General features: G+C 41.7%; 1 protein-coding gene and 1 pseudogene across 1 annotated transcript in view; one reads left to right on the plus strand and one right to left on the minus strand.

Annotated features, from left to right (window-relative positions):
- cdc73 (cell division cycle 73, Paf1/RNA polymerase II complex component, homolog (S. cerevisiae)) overlaps positions 1-23649 on the plus strand; it is a 37549-nt gene that overhangs the window by 184 nt on the left and 13716 nt on the right. The window contains exons 2-10 of the mRNA XM_055882715.1: positions 906-1011; positions 1210-1279; positions 1393-1455; positions 1715-1767; positions 2031-2119; positions 2802-3015; positions 6998-7096; positions 7500-7578; positions 8186-8250. Coding sequence (XP_055738690.1) covers positions 906-1011; positions 1210-1279; positions 1393-1455; positions 1715-1767; positions 2031-2119; positions 2802-3015; positions 6998-7096; positions 7500-7578; positions 8186-8250 — 838 coding nt within the window. The remainder of the gene's footprint in view (positions 1-905; positions 1012-1209; positions 1280-1392; positions 1456-1714; positions 1768-2030; positions 2120-2801; positions 3016-6997; positions 7097-7499; positions 7579-8185; positions 8251-23649) is intronic.
- On the minus strand, positions 9411-16605 carry LOC129823752 (beta-1,3-galactosyltransferase 2-like; annotated as a pseudogene).

Consider the following 23649-nt stretch of genomic DNA (forward strand, 5'->3'; position numbering starts at 1 on the left):
TATAAATTGGTAAATTACTCGCTTCAGTCGGCCTGTTGTAGCTAGGCTAGCTAGTAACGTTAATAGCTAATGTTAGCGAGATAAGGTTGTTGATGCCAGAACTTTTCTTGCCGTGTTTAAAAGGTGCTAGCTACTATTTGCACCGAAAGATAGCACATGCAGTTATCATTTATTGTTAGTTTGGGGGATTTAACTAGCACGTTAGCTAACTATCTAACGTTTAATTGCTTTGTGCAAAAGCAACTACCCAGGCAACGTTGTCATAAGCCAGCTGTCATGCTTGCAAACCCGCCGTAGATAAGTTACAGTATTGCAACTAACGTTAGCTATTATTGATTTCCTCGGGTGACCGTACCTGTCACCATGTTTTTACATTTCTAGCTTGCCAACTAGACATTACTTTGATGTTTTGTGTCAGCTAAGTACTTCCTGGTTTTTGCAGAACAAGCAGTCGTTCAGGCCGTATGACATGAAATAGTTGGACAACTTCATTTTAACCCAACAAGTTGGACCATTTGGAAGTGTCATTGAAAAGCTGTGACATAGTCGTCACAGCTGGTCACTATTTGTGTGTAAAGTCATTAATAAAATACAGGATTTAAACTATTTATCTAAGCCTTCACTATTAATGCATGCATTGTGACTAAATTCCAGATTAGTTCCACAAGAGGGCACCTGGATTTTACTGAAAGAACTGTAGACAATGGGCAAAACTACTGGTCAATGCTGACTAGTGTTGCAAAATTCTTTTAACATTCCCTGGTTTTCAAAAAATCCTGGTCGAAGGATTCCCGATTTCATGTTTATTCCGTGAATCCTCTAACAAACATTTCTGGAAAACCTAGGAATTTTGGGAAAGTTATTTTTAATTTTGCAACGCTAAAGCTGAATGTAATGATTTTCAGAACTGGAAAGGAGGGTCAGCCCAAGGAGTACTATACTCTGGACTCCATTTTGTTCCTGCTCAACAATGTGCATCTCCCTCATCCATCCTACGTGCGAAGGGCTGCAGTAAGTAGACTTCATGTCCTCACTGCAAGTGAGAGTTGTATAGAGTTAGTTGAATACTGCTGCCATGTGTCATGGATGTTCTGTCTTAAGTGTTGCCAGTGGTCTATTGATTGTCATTGCCAGAGGCGTTGTTGTGACCTTGGTAAATTGTGTTGTATTTCACTGTGATTTACATGGGTTTTCTGATCACCCCCTAAGACAGAAAACATTCCGGTTGTCAGAAGACCTGATAGAAAGGGCTTGCTATCCTATCTCAATGGGGAAAGTTGTAAGTATAAATTGAAACCAAATCAGATTTAACACAGTGAAATTAATGCACACACGTTGATTCCATTGAAATTATTGTACTAAAGCAATTTCCATTTTGATTTCTCTTCACAGCTACTTCGACAAGTATCGACAGAAGTGCCCCCATAGAGATTGGTTTGCAAAGGCCAACGCAAGGTAGTTTTAGCATTTTGAATATGACAACTCTTCCATTGATTGAATGATTTAATCATGTGTATTAGAAAATGGGTTCCCTTGAAACGGATATATCAACAGTCCATGCTGTAAGGCCTAATATACTATTTTGTTCACCATTGGCCTGTGTTGCACATGCAATCAGCTTGGTGAGAGTCATTTTAGATATTGTGCAGATTAGACTTGGAAAGGTATTGTATAATTTTGCACAAGTTGGCTAATTTATCCTTTATTGCATCAGTCAAACGAGCAGCAGATGAGGTGTCATCTGAAGCCAAAAAACCAAGGATTGAGGTATGTAATATCTTTGACCGGTGCCATTCAGACTCCTCAGCTCAGTTCTTTATAGAACGTTCTCCTCAGCTCTAAAGGAATTCTCTATAGGTATCCTGTTTAACAAGATGCCAGATAACTTGCCTGTTAAGACAATTTTATGCAATTTACAGTACACTGAATTCATACATTTTGAGAATATGATCCCTTCAGAAATTGAATACATGGTTGTCTTTTATCATACGGAGCATTTTACCATTCTAACACATTCTGTTGTTATCTAGGATGAGGAACGAGTGCGACTGGACAAGGAGCGTCTGGCTGCTAGACTGGAGGGCCACAAAGAGGGCATAGTGCAAACTGACCAGATCAGGTATGAGGCGCCTACACCCTTCCATCATCCAGTCGCTTTTATTTATTTTTTACAGTTCAACAACATAATGCAAATGGCAGCATCAAGCTGAATTGCGAGTATAGATTTGTTAAAAATATCAAAACACAATAAACCAAAAATATAGGTCCTAAGCAATGGATGAAAGTACCTAGTAATGTTTATAATCTGCTGTTGCCTTGAGTAGAGCAGTCTTATGACTAGCGTTAGGATGGGTATGAAGGTACTGTCATTGAACGTCCATAGTTACAAAATGTGGGCCTTTATCATGAAGCCATCCACCGTTGCTACACAGGTTTTAAGAAGCTACGGTATCCCAATGAGAGCAGGCTGACATAAATACAAACCAGGAACATTGCCTTATTCACTAAACACTGCATTATTTAAATTCGCTGCTCAATCAACCCCAAACATTAATTTCTACTCGAGGCAGCCTTGCTTTTTATTAGCTTTTTTTCTATTTTTTTCTTCTCCCCACTACATTATCATCTCAGGGGAGTGGGAAAGTGCAAAAATAACAAAAATATTTCCAAATCACACATGCATATAATATACACTTGTACGTGTGTAAAATAGGACAAATGTAAGCACCCATCTAATTATTCATGTGTTCTGTCATCTTAGCTGGTGAAATAAGGGCTAATAGAGATCACCTCTGCCCCAGGTCACTGTCCGAGGCCATGTCCGTAGAGAAGATTGCTGCCATCAAAGCCAAGATTATGGCCAAGAAGCGCTCCACCATCAAGACAGACCTGGATGAGGATATCACACTGAAGCAGAGGAGCTTTGTGGATGCCGAGGTGGACGTGACCAGGGACATAGTCAGCAGGGAGCGGGTGTGGAGGACCAGGACCACCATCCTACAGAGCACTGGAAAGGTCAGAGGTCAACCCCTAGACTAGAGTGTCTATGACTATGGGGTGCAAGGGTCATGCTGTCATTAACACCCTGTGGATGCGTCACAATCAACCTCATCCGCCTATGTTGAACTTGAAAGGTGACACCGCTAGAGCAGTGTTTGTCAGACAATGAGACATCCCAAAAATGGGTGTTTTCACAAAATCGTATGTAGCGTTCAAACGGTTTGGCCTACAAACTATTGAGCCCTCTATGAGTCTCATGAACACGATGGTGTTTTGCTCTGTGATCTCAAGTGTCAGGAGACTCGCCTGAAGTTGGTACAACCGATCTGCCAACATCTGTCTATAGTGTCGGACTCGTTAGAGCTACACTCTAATATAACCCCTCTGTGCAATGGTGACTGTCTCACGAACATGTACAATACCAGTCAATGTTTGGACACACCTACTCATTCAAGGGTTTTTCTTTATTTTGACTATTTTTCTACATTGTAGAATAATAGTGAAGACATCAAAACTTTGAAATAACACATTCAATCATGTAGTAACCAAAAGAATGTTAAACAAATCAAAATATATTTGAGATTCTTCAAACTAGCCACCCTTTGCCTTGATGACAGCTTTGCACACTCTTGGCATTCTCTCAACCAGCTTCGAGGTAGTCACGATGGGAACCACACATGCGGCGATCATCCGTTCGCCTACTCTGTGTCTCACAAAGACACGGGGGTTTTGTGGACTTATCAGACCAAAGGACAGATTTTCACCGGTCTAATGTCCATTACTTGTGTTTCTTGGATCAAGCATGTCTCTTCTTATTGGTGTCCTTTAGTAGTGGTTTCTTTGCAACAATTCGACCAAGAAGGCCTGATTCATGCAGTCTCCTCTGAATAGTTGATGTTGAGATGTCTGTTATTTGAACTCTAAAGCATTTATTTGGGCAGCAATCTGAGATGCAGTTAATTGCCAATTTCTGAGGCTGGTAACTCTAGGTCTTCCTTTCCTGTGGCGGTCCTCATGAGAGCCAGTTCCATCATAGCGCTTGATGGATTTTGCGACTGCACTTGAAGAAACTTTTTCAAAATGTCTTAAAGTAATGGACTGTCGTTTCTCTTTGCTTATTTGAGCTGTTGTTGCCGTAATATGGACTTGGTCTTTTACCAAATAGGGCTATCTTCTGTATACCACCCCTACCTTGTCACAACTGATTGGCTCAAATGCATTAAGAAGGAAATAAATTCCACAAAAAGCACACCTGTTAATTGAAATGCTTTCCAGGTGACTACCCCATGAAGTTGGTTGAGCGAATGCCAAAATTGCAAAGCTGTCAAGGCAAATGGTGGCTACTTTGAAGAATCTCTAATATATTTTGATTTGTTTAACACTTTTTTGCTTACTACATGATCCCATATGTGTTATTTCATAGTTTTGATGTTTTCACTCCGATGCAAACTAGTCTCCTTTTGGCGAAATTCAACGTTTTTAATCCAAAATAGGTGACCTATTGATAAGTGTAGATCCAATGAGAAAAGTTTGGGTGGTGGCTTTGGATGACTACTGGCTGTATGTGAACGAGTGATGGCATTTGGAGCAATACTGGCTGTATCCAAGGCTCAGCCAGTCGTTCACATAACAGAATGCAGCATGCAACTGAAGAGAGAAGAGACAACCAACTTGCTAGTTACATCATCAGCGTGCGATCTGGAAAGACAGCGGGAGAGTGGAATGGCAGTTTGCCAGTTACAGCAGCGCGTCCCCTGAACGATAACGAAGAGGTAGCGTAAGTGAGAAGCCTGACCACGGAGACGGGGGCTAGAAGGTGATGAAGTGTACTTCATGAGCTGTAACCGAAAAACAAGTAGGATTTGGAAAGTTTGAGGTGAGGGAGAAACTAGTGGAACAAGTATTGTTAGCATTGTTTAGTATCTTGTTAGCCAGCCAGAGAGATGTTGAGCAACATCAGCCAACTTAACTGATGAAATATTTGAGTTTGAGTTTATGGTGTGAAAATGAGCTTGCTAATAAAGTCAGACAGCTAATGTTAGCTAGCTAACTTTACATCAGATGAGCTAACATTTAGTAACCTGACTAATTCGTTATAGTATTAACTGGTCTACGACTCCTTGCTGTTCCTCAAGTTATAATGCGTTAGTTGCTTACCAGACACTGGGAATCTGTGTGAAATGTTAACTAACCACTATCTGTGAACTAATGTTTTCCCTCTACAGTATGTGGTTAATATCCAGAATGAGAGAATTAGGTGAAAATGACGCATTGCTTGTTAAACAAGTGGATTCAGGGATGAAGTGTAGCTGGAGCTGGCCCTGAGATGAAAGGAACACCACACACTTTCCCTTTTCCTCACTTCTTCAATACAGTGGATTAAAATGGGTATTCCAGGTGTACTCTCTGCCTGAAAGAGACCCTTGGTTGGCATAATTGATATCATGCTCTGTTGGCATATTGTAGAACAGGCAGAAAGTGTACAATGTAATAATGTGCAGTGTAGCCCAAAGAGATTGCTTATTTTGTGTTTGAATTTGACAGTAACACTTGCGTGTGAGTGGGTGGGGGTGGGGGTTTATTTCATGTTTTACTCAGTGAATGTTATTTTTGCACACATGTAGCCTTGTGCACTTGATCAATGTCTAACATGGTGGCCACTATAATAGAGCAAAAATAGAATGCCTGTTTTTCATTATATTTCTACCTTACGATGTTTTCCCAAAGTGCAATAGTTAGATGTGTGTAGTCACAAGCATTCTATTATAAACATTCTATTATAAAGGCTGTCATGGTAACAAGCATTCTATTATAAACATTCTATTATAAAGGCTGTCATGGTAACAAGCATTCTATTATAAACATTCTTATTATAAAGGCTGTCATGGTAACTGCAATATTAGTGTATTGTTTTTTCTCAAGACTTAAGTGTCATTTGCAGTGAAGTCTAGGCAACAAATAACTTTGGATTGCTTTCTTTACATTTCTTTTTTAGCTGTGAGTTAGGTTCACATTAAACACTTTATTTTACACACAGAGACTGATCATGTAGATCATATTTTGTTTAATTAGTTAACCTGCATTTCCCACTAGTGTCACCTTTTTGGTCCCTCACCACTTTGCATCCCTGTTCACTATTATTCTACAAGATAAAATAATATAGAAAAACCGTTGAATGAGTTGGTGTCAACTTTTGACTGGTACTGTACATGTCTGTTTTGCTCTGGGACACCCACAGGCCTCACAAGACTTGTCTGAAGGTCCCCCGGTACTAGTTGAAAAAATGTATGGAAGTATTTATAGACTGTTTTTAATGCAAAAAAGTATGGGGTTAAATGCATGTTCAAACATTTTATTCAAAAAAATATATGCTATATAGAAGAGACTTCAGAACAAATTTATTTTGACATTTTTGGGGGACTATCTGTTCCATGTAGTGACTCTGTTATTCAATGCATTTGTATGGGCTAATGGCAGTAAGGCCAAAAATACTTTTTTATATAATTTTTTATTATATATATATCTTTATACTTCAAGGCGTCTTAAAATTCAATCAAATACGTAAATTATCCTTGGTATGACCTTAATACAATTCCATATAACTTAGTAGAACCCCCCCCCGGCTTAGACTCTGATGGGTTAAGGTAATGAGATGGACATTATTAGGAGGTACCCGGCCACATGGGAAGAACACGCATGTATTCACTCCATGTCGACATTACCGTGTTCGGATCAGCTTCCCCGGTCCTAGCCTTGGAAGGGTGGCGGCAATGGTCCATATCCGTAGCTGATCAACAGTCTTTGGCTTATCTGTTTTCACACTTCAGTGTTCTTTTAATGCCTGCAGGTGGCAGCATCACCTCACCTTGGTTTGGTGGTGATATCTGCTGTTCTCTTATTAAACAGAACAGTAGATATCGCGCCTACCTTTTTTACACTGACGTCTCGTCTACTTTTTTTTTTGTACAATGTGCTGATAAATCTTATGCTCTTGCAGAACTTCTCCAAAAACATCTTTGCCATCCTGCAATCGGTGAAGGCCAGGGAGGAGGGACGCGCTCCTGAGCAGAGACCCGCACAGAACACCACTCAGGTGGTAAGGAACAGCCCATGTTTGATTTTGGATATAAACTGATGTAGATGTACCTTATAGTTTGATTTTGGATACACACTTTTGCATCCTAGGAATCCAGCCATGTGATTTCAATTTTTCCGTTGTGATGTAATTAATGCATAATTGAGACTGACTTCCATAACCAGTAAAGGCTCTTGCTGAGGAGTTCCATAAAAATAAATACCTCCCTGTTCTAATTTCTCCCAAGAAATGGAGCTTGAAATTAACTGGGAGTTTCTCCAGAAAAGGGTCAATGAGTATTTAACCCGTCGAAGCAGGGTTGAGCGTAGTATTACCACTGAACTCTCCGTTATAGTCGTCTCTCTTTGGATCGCTCATTGGAAATGACCTGTGTTTTATGTGTAACCTCTTATCTCCCCTCAAGGACCAGTCCATTAGGAACAAACAGCCTGTCCCAGCTGCTTATAACCGATACGATCAGGAGAGATTCAAAGGAAAAGAGGGTGAGTGGTAGAGCTGGGATGATAAACCGAAAATTATCACTTATCGCAGGCATTTGACTGATTATCGTTCATTATGATAAGTAGCCTATACTAGAGAAATGTGATGTTTTTAAATTAAGTTTGCTGCTATATTTGATTGTTAATGGGACAATTGATGGCTACAATCAAACTAGTTAGTAGTTTCGAGAGAAGTGGGGTGCACATGAATGTTATAAAATTGATTATCTATTTATTGTTATTGCATCAATGCATGCCATTTATCGTGATATGTATTTTTGCCCATATCCTCCCAGCTCTAGTGAGTGGGACCAGGGCACATATTGTCATGTGACGTGTGCTGCTTTGTAAATATGGCCATGAATAGTAACATTTGGTGTGTGCATTAGTTTTAGCTGACCTGAATGAAAGTTTGTGTCTCTAGTCACGTACGCATGCGATGTATATGTTCATAGATGGTGCTTTACTTTGTAACTTAAATATATATTTTAGTGTTATCCATTTCATTTCCTTACACAGTAATGAACAAATGAAGATACACCAAAAAATGTTACCTATTTTTTTTTATGAAAAGTAAGATGCATTATTGATTAACTAATTGTGTCCTTAGAAACGGAGGGTTTCAAGATTGACACCATGGGAACATACCACGGCATGACCCTGAAGTCTGTGACGGTAAGCTCATCCTTTCGTCTTCTGCTACCCTAGGCATCTTGTAGTTTAACATATATTCAGGATGTTTAGTCCATGCAGGAATCGAACAACCCCATCGTTGAAGGGTGACCCTGAAGGAGGCACAGTGATGCCAAAACATTGGTGATTTACCCAATAAATTACTGGGAGTTTATATAGTCTGTGACTCTATTTTTATAGTTTATTTAGTCCGCACCTCTACATAACATATTTTTATAGAAAAAAAAAAAATGCCAGCCCAAAACATTTTTGGGGACATAATTACATAAAAATACAATTTAATAAATAAGGATGACCATGCTTTGTAATGTTTCTAAAACAATACATGAATTGTTAAGAAGTAATGTGGTATATTGCTCCATTTAATGCAAATGATCAGAGACCGGAGGTTACTGTGGTAATGGGGACACTCGACGCCTGTCACGTGTTTCTGTGAGATTTGGGATCTGAGCAATGGATCTTCGCTTTGTTGAAGCAGCAGACTAGAACTAATGTTGAAAAACAACCAAGCTTGTAAACAAAACAATGTAAATAGCGAAGAAACACAAGGACAAAGTCTCACTTTGTAGACTTTTGAGTAAATGCCTGTTCGCAGCACCTCCAAAAATGTTTCTCAGTACTTCACTCAGTGAGCTCAGCTCCCCTGCCAGGCAGTGTTGCTGTGTGAGGTGTAGTATTATCTATTAGTAGCTATGAAACAAAAGAGCAGAAATACTTTGAAAACAGATACTGCAGAGTATTTTTCTAACTTGCACATGTGCTTATACTTGGCTTTTGACTTGTTATTCGCATATGTAATGCTCGCACTGTAGAGCCCTGCAAATTGACCACCTGCTAATGTGGCTGGTGAAATACATTCTTACCCTTCCAATACCTCAATCTACTCGCATTTGACAGGTGTTAATTTTATGCTCTGTGTACCACCCAGATCCGTTTCCTCTCTCAACCACATGCTCTACTCTTGCAGATATCCTATATTTCATTCTTCCTGCATGTCAACTGCTACTTGTGAAATGATTCAATGTTCCTTTTGTTTTTTGATACCACTAGAAGTGGTTTTACCACTGCTCAAGTATGCCCAAAGATCTTTTGGGGGAATCATTTAAGTACCCTTGAAGGCTCTTTGAAACCCGAACATAAAAAAAAGGGGGGGGGACATTTATTTAAACCCAAGTTGAACAAAATGTATACCAGACCGTGACAGTCTATCAATACAGTCTAAGATTTATCAGTATCCCCTGTTCAAATATAATGGGCCCTTCACGCAAACACAGCGATGGAGCATCATTTTCACACGTAGTTCTATGTACTTTGTGTGGCTTAAATGTTGGAACGGCCTGTATATGACGCTCCATCGCACTGTTTGTGTAGCGGCTTTAATTCAGGTCTTCCTCTCTATACCGACGCATACATTTTTTTTCAATTAATATATTAAACAAAAAAATATGAACTGGAGTGCCAGTAAAAAAAAAGACTGTCCTCAACCAATAGTTTGTCCAAAAATGTGCTTTAATCGGTTACATCTTGCCAGTGACTCGTGCACAGGCCATGATCTAACATCACCCTTGATCCTCTGTCACCAAATAGGCTGTACCCATGCAGTCTCTGGTGAAACCTGCCCATCTAGTTGTTGGATGCGTTGATGCAGGCGTTGCGCTGCAGGTGGTGCCAGTACTTGAGCAGTTCGTTGGGGTGAAACTGGTGGGAGGTGATAAGGTGGCTGTACTTGCAGCTGGAGTAGGACACCCGCCAGTGGTTGAACAGGAACTCATTGGGTGGCGGTGTGGGTTCGATCCGTAGCTTGGCCAGGCAGATGCCCATGAAGACGTCCTCCAGATGCAGCCTGCGAATGCCTAGAGAAGCCCTGTAGATCTTCCCCGCCAGGTCCCCCGAGAACACGTAGCCAGTTCCTGAGCAGAAGGTGGGGTACCTCTCGCTTGGATACAGCTCAGGGGACATGTACCACTTGCTGTTCTTATTCCTGTTGGGCGCATAGCCCTTCATCAGGTAGCCTGTGAAATAGTCACGTTTGGGCTGATTTTTGGGCCGGAGCAGCTTGTGGACGAGATACTTGGTGTTGACAAACATGTCACTGTCTGTCTTCATGACGTAATTGGCGCCCGGGCAGTGCACGGCCACCCAGTGCATGCCCATCAGGGTTTTGATGGTTAGGTTGTTGTACGTGTCCATGAAGTCCTGCTGGATGATGTCATGGTGCCTCCTGCTCTCTGCCTCCAGGCTGCTCTGCTGCTGGCGGCCCACCTCAGCCTTCTTCACACCCAGCAAGAAGAGCCGGGCAAGGCCTGGGACCACACTCTCGTTTCCCCATGTTTGCCGGATGGCCTCCCTGGCCTCCACCTGCTGGGCCTCCGTGGCTATCAGCAGCACCAGTAAGGGTTCTGGGTCGCCCTCCCGGCACTTGTTGGGCTCGTTGATGATGTAAGGGTAGGGTTCCGATGTCAGCAGGCCCCCTAGCCCGACCTCTCCGCTCAAGCTAGCATTAGTCGCCAGCGAGCTCTCCAGTCCCGTAACCCGCTGCGGAGAGGACTCCCCCTGAGGGGAACTGAGGTTGGCATTCATTTTCAGAGGTGCAGGGGGAACCGGTGCATTCCTCCATTGAATCTGTGAGGAGCTGTGATTTCCTTTGTCTATGGTGTGTAGTCCTCCCTCAGTGTAAGCCACTGGGTTCTCCCTCCGCAATGTTGGGCCCTTGATGCCCGGCAGCCAGTCCTGATGACGCAAGATGACCAGGACCACCAGCAAGGAGAGGAGAGACAGGAGCCTGGCGACGTGAGTGCAGCAGTAGCGCCGCCTCCACTGCATGGTGGCTGTGTGTACCACCTCACTTGGGCAGCGGCGACACCCGGTCAGGTGCTTGTCGTGTGCGAACAAACCTTTATTGCCGATGACAGGGTGACGTGTCGGGAGTTCCTAAGATAACTACAACTGGGGTGGTGCATGCTGTACTTCCATTCAAGTCACTTTAAATTGCTGGTCAGATGTCAGTCCTGCCGGTATGTTTCAACCAGCTTCATGCTCTGAGACGAAGTGCAGTCTTCAACAGAGGCTTTATCTAGGAGAAAAACAAATTATTTATATATATATATATATATGAGGTAGATCAGCTTTAATATCGCAGATTGTAGCTTCCTTCAATGTAATTGTCTGCATTTCCAATCCCCCATATATTTTTCTGGTAAATATATATATATTTTTATACATTACTGTTCAAAAGTTTGGAGTCAGTTGGAAATGTCCTTGTTTTTGAAAGAACATCAAATTGATCAGAAATACAGTATAGACGTTAATGCTGTAAATGACTATTGTAGCTGGAAACAGCTGATTTTTAATGGAATATCTACAGTTGAAGTCGGAAGTTTACATACACATGGATTGGAGTCATTAACTTGTTTTTCAACCACTCCACAAATTTCTTGTTAACAAACTATAGTTTTGGCAAGTTGGTTAGGACATCTACTTTGTGCATAACACAAGTAATTTTTCCAACAATTGTTTACAGACAGATTATTTCACTTATAATTCACTGTATCACAATTCCAGTGTGTCAGAAGTTTACATACACTAAGTTGATTGTGCCTTTAAACAGCATGGAAAATTCCAGAAAAGGATGTCATGGCTTGAGAAGCTCCTGATAGGCTAATTGACATCATTTGACTCAATTGTGGGTGTACCTGTGGATGTATTTCAAGGCCTACCTTCAAACTCGGTGCCTCTTTGCTTGACGACATGGGAAAATTAAAAAAAATCTGCCAAAACCTCAAACTAATTGTAGACCTCCAAGTCTGGTTCATCCTTGGGAGCAATTTCCAAACGCCTGAAGGTACCACATTCATCTGTACAAACAATTGTACGCAAGTATAAACACCATGGGACCACGCAGCCGTCATACCCCTCAGGAAGGAGATGCGTTCTGTCTCCTAGAGATGAATGTACTTTGGTGCGAAAAGTGCAAATCAATCCCAGAACAGCAAAGGACCATGTGCAGATGCTGGAGGAAACAGGTACAAAAGTATCTATATCCACAGTAAAACGAATCCCATATCAACATAACCTGAAAGGCCGCTCAGCAAGGAAGAAGCCGCTGCTCCAAAACCACCATTAAAAAATCCAGACTGCGGTTTGCAACTGCACATGGGGACAAAGATCATACTTTTCTGAGAATTGTCATTTGGTCTCATGAAACAAAAATAGAACTGTTTGGCCATAATGACCATCGTTATGTTTGGAGGAAAAAGGGGGAGGCTTGCAAGCTGAAGAATACAATCCCAACCGTGAAGCATGGGGGTGGCAGCATGTTGTGGGGGTGCTTTGCTGCAGGAGGGACTGGTGCACTTCACAAAATAGATGGCATGATGAGAAAGAAAAATGTGGCTATATTGAAGCAACATCTCAAGACATCAGTCAGGAAGTTAAAGCTTGGTCGCAAATGGGTCTTCCAAATGGACAATGACCCCATGCATACTTCCAAAGTTGTGGCAAAATGGCTTAAGGACAACAAAGTCAAGGTATTGGAGTGGCCATCACAAAGCCCTGACCTCTGAAAAAGTGTGTGTGAGCAAGGAGGCCTACAAACCTGACTCAGTCACACCAACTCTGTCAGGAGGAATGGGCAACGTTCAACTAACTTATTGTGGAAGGCTGCCCGAAACGTTTGACCCAAGTTAAACAATTTAAAGGAAATGCTACCCGTGTGGCTCAGTTGGTAGAGCATGGCGCTTGCAACGCCAGGGTTGTGGGTTCAATTCCCACGGGGGGACCAGGATGAATATGTATGAACTTTCCAATTTGTAAGTCGCTCTGGATAAGAGCGTCTGCTAAATGACTTAAATGTAAATGTAAATACTAATTGAGTGTATGTATACTTCTTACCCACTGGGAATGTGATGAAATAAATAAAATATGAAATAAATCATTCCTTAGACTAGTTGATTATCTGGAGCATCATCATTTGGGGGTTCGATTACAGGCTCAAATGGCCAAAAATAAAGTACTTTAGACTGACGAGTTTCAAAAGTTTCTTCTGAGAAATGAAGTCTATTCCATGCGAGAAACTGAACATCTCGTACAACGCTGTGTACTATTCCCTTCACAGAACAGCGCTAACTGGCTCTAACTAGCACAACTGAGCAAGAGGACACGTGCATTAGTGTCTTGTTTGAGGAACAGACACCTCACAAGTCCTCAACTGGCAGCTTCTTTATATAGTACCCGCAAAACACCAGTCTCAACGGCAACAATGAAGAGGCGACTCCAGGATGCTGGCCTTCTAGGCAGAGTTGCAAAAAAAAGCCATATCTGACCGGCCAATATAAAGAAAATATTAAGATGTGCAAAAGAACAGACACTGGACAGAGGAAGATTGTAAAAAGTGTTACGGATAGACAAAACTAAGTTTGAGGTCTTCGGATCACAAAGAAGAACATTCGTGACATGCAGAAAAACTGAAAATATGCTGTAGGAGTGTTTGCCTCCACCATGCTTGACAGATGGCGTCAATGTGATGCTTTGGTGGTGGTAAAGTGGGGGATTTGTACAGGGTCAAAGGGATCTTGAAGGAAGGCTATCACTTAATTTTGCAACGCCATCCAATACCCTTTGGATGGTGCTTAATTGGAGCCAATTGCCTCCTACAACAGTACAATGACCCAAAGCACAGCTCCAAACTATGCAATAACTATTTAGGGAAGAAGCAGTCAGCTGGTATTCTGTCTATAATGGAGTGGCCAGCACAGTCACTGGATCTCAACCCTATTGAGCTGTTTTGGGAGGAGCTTGACCGTATGTTACGTAAGAAGTGCCCATCAAGCCAATACAATTTATGGGAGGTGCTTCAGGAAGCATGGGGTGAAATCTCTTCAGATTACCTCAACAAATTGACAACTAGAATGCTAAAGGTCTACAGGGCTGTAATTGCTGCAAATGGAGGGTTCTTCGACGAAAGCAAAGTTTGAAGGACCCATTATTTCAATTAAAAATCATTATTTATAACCTTGTCAACGTCTTGACTATTTCCTACTCATTTTGCAACTCATTTCATGTGTTTGTCATAGTAAACAAGGACATTTCTATGTGACCCCAAACTTTTGAACGGAAGTGTACCTACATACATTTTAAAATATATATATTTTCCTTTTATAATTTCCTGCAAACACGACAAACAATAACACTTATGCTTCTACTTCCAGCTTATACATACTTTATACATTTTACATACAACATTTTACTACAGTTATTTCGTTTTTAGACCTGGCCACCCTCTATTTCTGATGTCCATCCAGTTTGATTTCTATTTGCTGTATAATTGTAACTGATTGTTAACACCCAAGCTGAAACCATCAAACACTTGATGTGGGGTGACCTGAGCGATTTGTATTGGTGTCTCGACCATAACACTTAATCTACACTTCTCACAATTAATAATTAATTAGTAATCAGCTCTTCAAAGCTTATGAGCCCTGTTTAGCATGTCATTTTAGAGATTAGACTGGCTAATGAGTCTCACCAACAGCTCTCTCAGAAAGCAGGGAACTGTCATTCATACTATGTAAAACTGGCAAAGTGGCAAACGGGCTGGGTGCGCCCCTAACACTGTCTGTCTGGTCTTTGACAGTTGGAGATCCAGTACAGTTATTTTTACACCTATGCTGCGGTTGAATTGTGTATCGTATGAAACTCTACACTGTGACTGATTTTGTTCACTTACTGACGAGTTAGCATCAATTGTTTTTCGTGATGAAGAAAAGAGCAGTTGGGAGACGGCTACGTGTTTATCATTCTGAGCAGATCTCTGGTCAGGTCAGAGATGACTAACGAGGTTCGTGTAGGAACTCACCTGTCAATTGAGGCAGACCAGTCAACGACTATTCCTTTAGAGAGAGACTATTCTGATCTGCTGTATACCACGTACACTGGAGGCATTGATAAAGCTGCTTGGGAAAAGTACTTGTTTGGAGATGAGGAGAAAAGGACTTTGATATTGCTTTGCATACATTTACGTGTCAGTTAGTGTTATTTGCGTATCTCCTTGTGAAGCTTCTTTTTTTTATTTTTTTTAAGGTGAACACCTATAGGTGGGTGGACTAGATGGTGAGCTTCTCTGACAATTGGAGGAATTCATACTGAAATGGGAAGTGGTCACATTTGGCACAACAACTCAAGCTGACTGACATTTTTAGGAAAACTTTGCTCCGGCATTAAGTAGGTTTGGTTTAGATTGCTGTAAAAGCAATGCTCCATTTGCCCTTTTTGTGCCAGTAGACCCCAGGAGTGGTGTGGGTTCTCTTGCATTCGACTGGATTAAATGCTGCCCTCTTAAGACGCCCCCCCCAGACAAAGGGTTGTTTTGTGCGTGCACTGAAAAGCCCAATGTTAAGCCCTCATGGAAACATCCTCAGGAACACAAAGAAACACTTACACACCAATATGTTCTAAACAAAAACAAGCCAGAAACTGTGTATTTGGCAGTTTTTACTACAACTATGTTGTTGAAGAGTGACGTGTGTGTGAGTATTTGTCAGCTGTGTTTGTGCTGGAATTGAGCATGTCGGACTAGAAGTCATACCTGTTCCCAGTGCAAGTCGTTTCGGAGAAGGACGGAGGGATTGTTTTGCACATCTCTCAGGGTAAAACAACCTCCCCATGCCTCTGCCCAGTGCTGCCCCTAGATTGAAGGGTTTATCTATATCCTCTTCTCCCTTCCCACAACACACCTTGGCTCTCATCACCGTCGCACAGTTACACTTTTATCGCTGCTCTTCTCCCACTGGGTGGTTGGCCCAATCACGCGGCCACTGCTTCTATGGATCCGGTCCTCAGGTCTGGACGCCGTCGTTCCTCTGCAATGTTTTCTCAGTTATTCCTCTTACTGCAAACATGCCCAGACGCAGAGCCGTCCCTCCGTTGGTTTCAGTTCAATATTACTCACATGGGAACACTGTGTGTTTGGAGCACCAGCAATGCACTCTCGGGTTCAATGTTGCTAAGAGGCTAACAGAGCCGTAGAGATGAGATCCAGCAGATCACCGGTACCGCTGCTGAGCTTGGCAAAGTTGTCCCGTACTCTGCACTCCACTCCAGTCGCGACGTTGCTAGGCAGAATGCGGGATGAATGTATACCTGCCTGTTCTTTTCTCTGTACGTCTCTGGTTCTCTCAGACACTCTGCCACTGTCTCACTGCTCTTATCTTTTCTGCCCTCGCGCTTCCTCTTTCCCTCTCTCTCTCTCTGGGGGGTGATACTGAAGGGGCAGGGCTATTTTCTCTGTACGGTCTGATAGACAGCTGCAGGCTTGGTGATTAGTATGTTCCACGTCTCACACACTACCCATGGCTCTAAAAGAGGGGGAGGGTTTCTGAACTATTAATTCCTACTCCCCCGATGGAGGGTGAAAGAATTTGAGGGGAGGGTTTCAGTGCTCCTCTCCAAGGCATGTTGTCTTATGTCTCTATGTAGTGTTGTGGTGTGTCTCGTCGTAAATGTGTTCTTAACTGACTTGCCTAGTTAAATAAAATGTAGCCAATCTCTCAATAGCTGATCTTCTCCAGAGCATTTGTAGGGACTCCGAACCTTAAGCTAAATGCCTTTTTTCCTCCCTTTACCGGAATTGACAATTGTAACTGTAGCGTGTTCTCGCTGGATCACAACAAAATGCTATTTCACACTGCCACCCTGGCTTTATCTCTCAATTCTTTTCCCTTCAGGTTTCTGTGTGCGAGAGGGATGTGAGAAGCTTCTAGTGGGGTGGAATATGGCGGGACCGGTTGTGGTGTTTTCAGGCTAAAATAGCACCCCACACACACACACACACACACACACACACACACACACACACACACACACACACACACACACACACACACACACACACACACACACACAAGTCAGCTCAAACAGATCTAGCTCGTAGAAGCCCCAGCAGCAGATTTGATTTTAGAATGGAAAATGTATGGTTTTATGCAACAAATGTTAGTGCATCGATTCTTTCCTCTATTCAAACTGAATCGTTTCAAATTTAAAGGTATTGGAGCCCATGTATCTAGATTGGTAATTCAATCATCTTAAAAGGGAAAGCAGCACATCCCTATTGAATGTTAGAGACCATGCGTTGGATGGAACTTACCTTCTTTCTGCCAGTATGTCGAGTTGGATCTTGTACCCATAGGAGCAAAGCAGGAAGTCTGTCCAATGTTTTTAGTTGATTTAAACTAACATTACAAATGTTTTTATTTCATTGCATGAGCCTTATTCGTTATCATTTGAATGAACATTCTATATTACATGGTAATTATTGCGTCACAATACCAGACAGCCATTGTTTGGAGAAGTGTATAGCTGCAGCCCAATATGGCAAACAGGATGTGTGTGCAGTGCTGTTTCCCTTTCGTCTATTACCTCAGTCAGACTGACTCAACTACCGTACATTGCGCTACTGTGTTAGGTCAGACAATTGATTCACTGTTTGAATGATCCCCCCCCCCCCCGAAAAGTGAAGCGAGCGAGCAAAATTGTGTATGTACAGTTAAAGTCGTAAGTTTACACACACTTAGGTTGTAGTCATTAGAACTTGTATTTCAACCACTCAAGTTTATTGTTAAAACCTCTTCGGGCTAGGGGGCACTATTTTCACGTCCGGATGAAAAGTGTGCCCGAAGTAAACTGCCTGTTACTCAGGCCCAGAAGCTAGGATGTGGATATAATTGGTAGATTTGGATAGAAAACACTCAAGTTTCTAAAACTGTTAAAATAATGTCTGAGTATAACAGAACTTATTTGGCAGGCGAAACCCCGAGGACAAACCATCCGGGGGGGAAAAAGGGAGGTCACTGTTTTCAATTCGCTTTCTATGGGAAACAATATTTGAGGCACCTGGTTGCAGTTCCTATGGCTTCCACTAGATGTCAACAGTCTTTAGAAATAGGTTGATTTTATTTTGAGAAATTAAGTAGGGCTGTTCATTGTGAGTGTCAAGCCAAGTGGACTCTATTGTTGGTTGCGCACGACCTGGAGCTCGTTGATTTTATCCGCTATTGAACAGAGTATATTCCGTCTTTAAATTTAGTCGATTATTTACATTTTAGGATACCCAAGGTTGGGTTAGGAAAGTTGTTTGAAATCTTTGGACCAAGTAACAGGTAACTTATTAGATCATTTGAAGTCATGTCGGGTGAGTTGGAACCGGTGTTTTTCTGAATCAAACACGCCAAATAAATGCACATTTTGGGGATATAAAGAAGGAATGTATCGAACAAAATTACCATTTGTGATGTTTCTGGGACATTTTGGAGTGCCAACAGAAGATCTTCAAAGGTAAGGCATGAATTATATTGTTATTTCTGACTTTCGTGTCACACCTCCCTGGTTGAAATATGTTTGTCATGCATTTGTATGCTGGGCCGCTGTCCTCAGATAATCGCATGGTTTGCTTTTGCCGTAAAGCCTTTATGAAATCTGACACGTCGGCTGAAATAACAAGAAGTTAAGCTTTATTTTGATGTATTGCACATGTGATTTTATGAAAGTTAAATATTTATCATTTAATTTGTATTTCGCGCTCTGCAATTTCACCGGATGTTGTCGATGTTCCGCTAGCGGAACGTCTAGCCGTAGCAAGTTAAACTAGTTTTGGCAAGTCGGTTAGGACATCTACTATGTGCATGACAAGTCATTTTCCCAATAATTGTTGAGACAGATTATTTCACTTATAATTCACTATCACAATTCCAGTGGGTCAGAAGTTTACATACATACACTAAGTTGACTGTGCCTTTTAAACAGCTTGGAAATATCCAGAAAAGGATGTCATGGCTTTAGAAGCTGCTGATAGGCTAATTGACATCAGTTGAGTCAATAGGTGTACCTGTGGATGTATTTCAAGGCCTACCTTCAAACTCGGTGCCTCTTTGCTTGACATCATGGGAAAATCAAAAGAAATCAGGCAAGACCTCAACTAATTGTAGACCTCCAAGTCAGGTTCATCCTTGGGAGCAATTTCCAAACGCCTGAAGGTACCACGTTCATCTGTACAAACAATAGTATGCAAGTATAAACACGTTGGGACCACGCAGCCGTCTTACCGCTCAGGAAGGAGACGCGTTCTGTCTCCTAGAGATGAACGCACTGTGGTGCGAAAAGTGCATCTCAATCCCAGAACAGCAAAGGACCTTGTAAAGATGCTGGAGAAAACGGGTACAAAAGTATCTATATCCACAGTAAAACGAGTCCTATATCGACACAACCTGAAAGGCTACTCGGCAAGGAAGAAGCCACTGCTCCAAAACCACCATTAAAAAAAGCCAGACTACGTTTTGCAACTGAAAAATGGGTAGAAAGATCATACTTTTTGGAGAAATATCCTCTGGTCTGATGAAACGAAATGGAACTGTTTGGCCATAATGACCATCTGTTTGGAGGAAAAGGGGTTAGGCTAGCAAGCTGAAGAACACCACCCCAATCATGAAGCACGGGAGTGGCAGCATCATGTTGTCGGGGTGCTTTGCTGCAGGAGGGACTGGTGCACTTCACAAAATGGATGGCATCACGAGGAGAGAAAATTGTGGATATATTGAAGCAACATCTCAATCAGTCGAAGTTAAAGCTTGGTCGCAAATGGGTCTTCCAAATGGACAATGACCCCAAACATACTTCCAAAGTTGTGGCAAAATGGCTTAAGGACCACACAGTGAAGGTATTGGAGTAGCTCTGACCTCATCCTATAGAAAATTTGTGGGCAGAACTGAAAAAGAGTGCGAGCAAGGAGGCCTACAAACCTGAGATGTATATAAACTTCAACTGTATATATATATGTATGTGTGTGTCTATATATGAACATAAAGTGGATAAGGAATAACAGTACTTTACTACATTGTCTTATGTGCTTGTGCAGGCTCTAGGGCCTAATGTGAGCTTCTAGAGTTATATTATTCCATGAGAAAAGCTACACTTTTTTTCTAAAAGAATGCTGATGTCAGTGTTATAACCATGAGAAAGGAAACACAATGGAAAGTGTAACTTGTGACAATTTCGTTATTCCTGATTTTTACTTTTTTTTTGTGCAATCCGATCTCGTGATTTTGATGTGTAGGGTAATAGAGAACACTATAATAAAATAATACAAATCTAATTCAAGAATGATTGACAAATAATTGTAATCAATTAAAATGTTGATGCATATTGAGTTCATTACCTGAATACATCTCTATAGCCGTTAACAAAATATTCTTACATATATGATTAGGCCTCTCATAGACTAGGCCTTGTAGAAAGAGGGTCAATCAAGTTAGGTCTGCCAAATTATTGGAGCATTGGGAAAAATACATAAATTCAGCCAGAGTATAGCCAATCATCAAAATAAAATGTGTATAACATGCACAATTAGAAGCATCACTCTATATGGAGCAAGCTTGACTAAATTCGAGCCCAGTAATTTTGCTCATCGCGGCCTCTAATTTGTCTCGTCTGGCTGCCACATAAACCCCCCCTCCCACCTTGGAGACATATGATCACGTCATTGTGGAGCTGCTGATCTACACGAGGTGTGTGTATGCCACTGGCGATGTATTTTCCTCGACATGCTAGCTGTTCTTGGCGGCTTATCTTCACCTCATGCGTTCCGTCCTGGTGTTATCGGTTGGTCTACTATTACTGGTAGTAATGGAAAAATGTAAGTTATGAATCGCAAATCACCATACAGCTGACACTTCAATTTCATCAATAATTTTGACTTCAGTTTGGTTGTCCAAAATACTATCCGCTTGCACTGTGTCTTTGCTCATGAATGCCCTGCTCTCTGGCCAGGCAATTGGTTCAATGGTGTTGCGTCTATTAATCGCCTCTAATAGATCTGAAAATTATGCATTAAACATGAATTTAACCGACTGTTTTATGAGTGACGCCCCACGTTTAACTCGTACACACACAGTAGGAATTTGCACTGGCTTCAGCCATGACGACATGGGCGAGAAATGAAACATCTGCACGTCGCCTGCAGGTGTGAACGTGTGTGTTTCACTGTCCAATCCGAGGCCGGAACATTTGTTTGGTCTCTTGCGCATCAACTTGGCAAAAGCCTCAAGGGTGAGCGGACAGTGGATTATAAACAAAGCTCTGCATATATTGCCACCGCATATATATATATATATATATATATATATATATATATATTTTTTTTTGCGGGGTGTGGAGTTTAGGCGGGGCATCCGTTTAAACCGTAATTCGACTTTGTCCGGCCTTAGTTTTACACAAATAATTGGGTGTACTGTTGCTTCATGCATGATATGCGTCCACTTACTGAGACTGACTATTGGCTACTAGGTAGCTACTTCCCACGCAGTTGCTGGACAGTAAGTGCTTGTCAAGCAGGAGCGAAGGGCACTGTGTCCTCCCCATTGACTAGTAGACTGTGTATGTATCAAGGTAACATCTAGATGGTTATCAATATTATTTATTTGTTTAGGCTGCTGTCCTACTTTAAATAAAATCATATGAGGGAGGGGTGGAAAATTGCCACGTTAGCTACCGCCAGCAACACGACCTTGATACCCAATAGGAAGCAGGACGGAAGTGTGGTGGAAATTCTACCTTTTTAACTAATAATGAAGGTATTAATCAAGGTATTACTTTTAATTCAAAAATGTATTATTATGAGGCTGGTCATATTTCACGCAGGTGAAATGGAGTGAGAGCCTGCTGTACAAAGAGTACAGGATCATTTATATAGTCAAGCTACCCCATGCAAGAATCTGCAAGACACGTGGCCCTATGTATGTTTGTGTAAGGGGAAAAAAGGTTGCCTCTGTCGCAAACTTCATACTTCCTCTATCAGTAGCTCAACGGTTCCCCCAAGTTGGTCAAACTAGTGATTTTGATTGTCGGCCCAGATGTATTGGTCTACTAGTCACACAGGATGAACCTTTTTCCCAGAAACGGGCTCCGAGCAGAACAACAGCTTTATCACTGTTGTGCAGGATATAACCTTTACTCTGTCTCCAGTTATCTTAAGAGGGACCGGTCAGTTTCTGTCAAGTCTTGGCTAAGCTCTCAGACATCATGGGGTCTTTCTACACACACACACACACACAGAACAGTTAGAACAGGCCTCTGTTAATGCGCACACACACTTTTCTATCTTTTAGTTTATTTAACAAACTCAAGCCCAATGCCTATGCTTAAAGGTGGATATTTTAGTACAAAAGCATTAGTAAGGTTTAATAAACGCCCCCACAGCAGGCATGTAGATACAACAGTGCACTTGTCGCCGACTTATCGACTCATCGTGCAGCCCAATCAGCCACACAAAGGTCTTGAGTTGCAGCAAATCTGCACAATTAGCTGATTCGCTTTCCATACACCCACTCCTTTCGACTCGCCCATACTCTGTGCTCCATATTGGGCTGCACCTACCCATACTTGATTTGGTGTATCCATGAGTTTACTAGTTAAAAGGACAGGGTTCTATTCATTCTACTTCTATGTGTGCTGCTGCATTGTGGGGGGGGGGGGGGTTAACCTCACTAGGGTATGTGGGACGCCAGCTTCCCACCTCAACAGCCAGTGAAACTGCAGGGTGCAAAATTCAAAACAGAAATCCCATAATTAAAATTACTCAAACATACAAGTATTTTATACCATTTTAAAGATACACTTGTTGTAAATCCAGCCACAGTGTCTGATTTCAAAAAGGCTTTACGACGAAAGCACACCAAACGATTGTTAGGTCAGAGCCAAGTCACAGAAATACAGCCATTTTTCCAGCCAAAGAGAGGAGTCACAAAAAGCAGAAAAAGAGAAAATGAATTACTAACCTTTGATCATCAGATGACACTCATAGGACTTCATGTTACACAATACATTAATGTTTTGTTCGGTAAAGTACATATTTATATAAAAAAAAATCTGTTTACATTGACACGCTATGTTCAGTAGTTCTAAAACATCTGGTGATTTTGCAGAGAGCCTCATCAATTTACTGAAATACTCATAAACATTGCTAAAAGATACAACTTATGCATGTAATTTTAGATCCACTTCTCAATGCAACCGCTGTGTCAGATTTCAGAAAAAGCACACCATGCAATAATCTGAGTACAGCGCTCAGACACCAAGCCATACAGATATCCGCCATGTTGTGGAGTCAACAGAAGCCAGAAATAGCATTATAAGTATTCGCTTACCTTTTGATCTTCATCAGAATGCACTCCCAGGAATCCCAGTTCCACAAATGTTTTATTTGTTCGATAAAGTCCATTTATGTCCAAATACCTCCTTTTTGTTTGTGCGTTTTAGTACACAATCCAAACTCGGGAGGCGCGGGCAATTCCAGGCGAAAGTTCAGACAAAGTCATATTACAGTTCGTAGAAACATGT

Source organism: Salvelinus fontinalis, chromosome 26, assembly GCF_029448725.1.
Source record: "Salvelinus fontinalis isolate EN_2023a chromosome 26, ASM2944872v1, whole genome shotgun sequence".
Classification (NCBI taxonomy): domain Eukaryota; kingdom Metazoa; phylum Chordata; class Actinopteri; order Salmoniformes; family Salmonidae; genus Salvelinus; species Salvelinus fontinalis.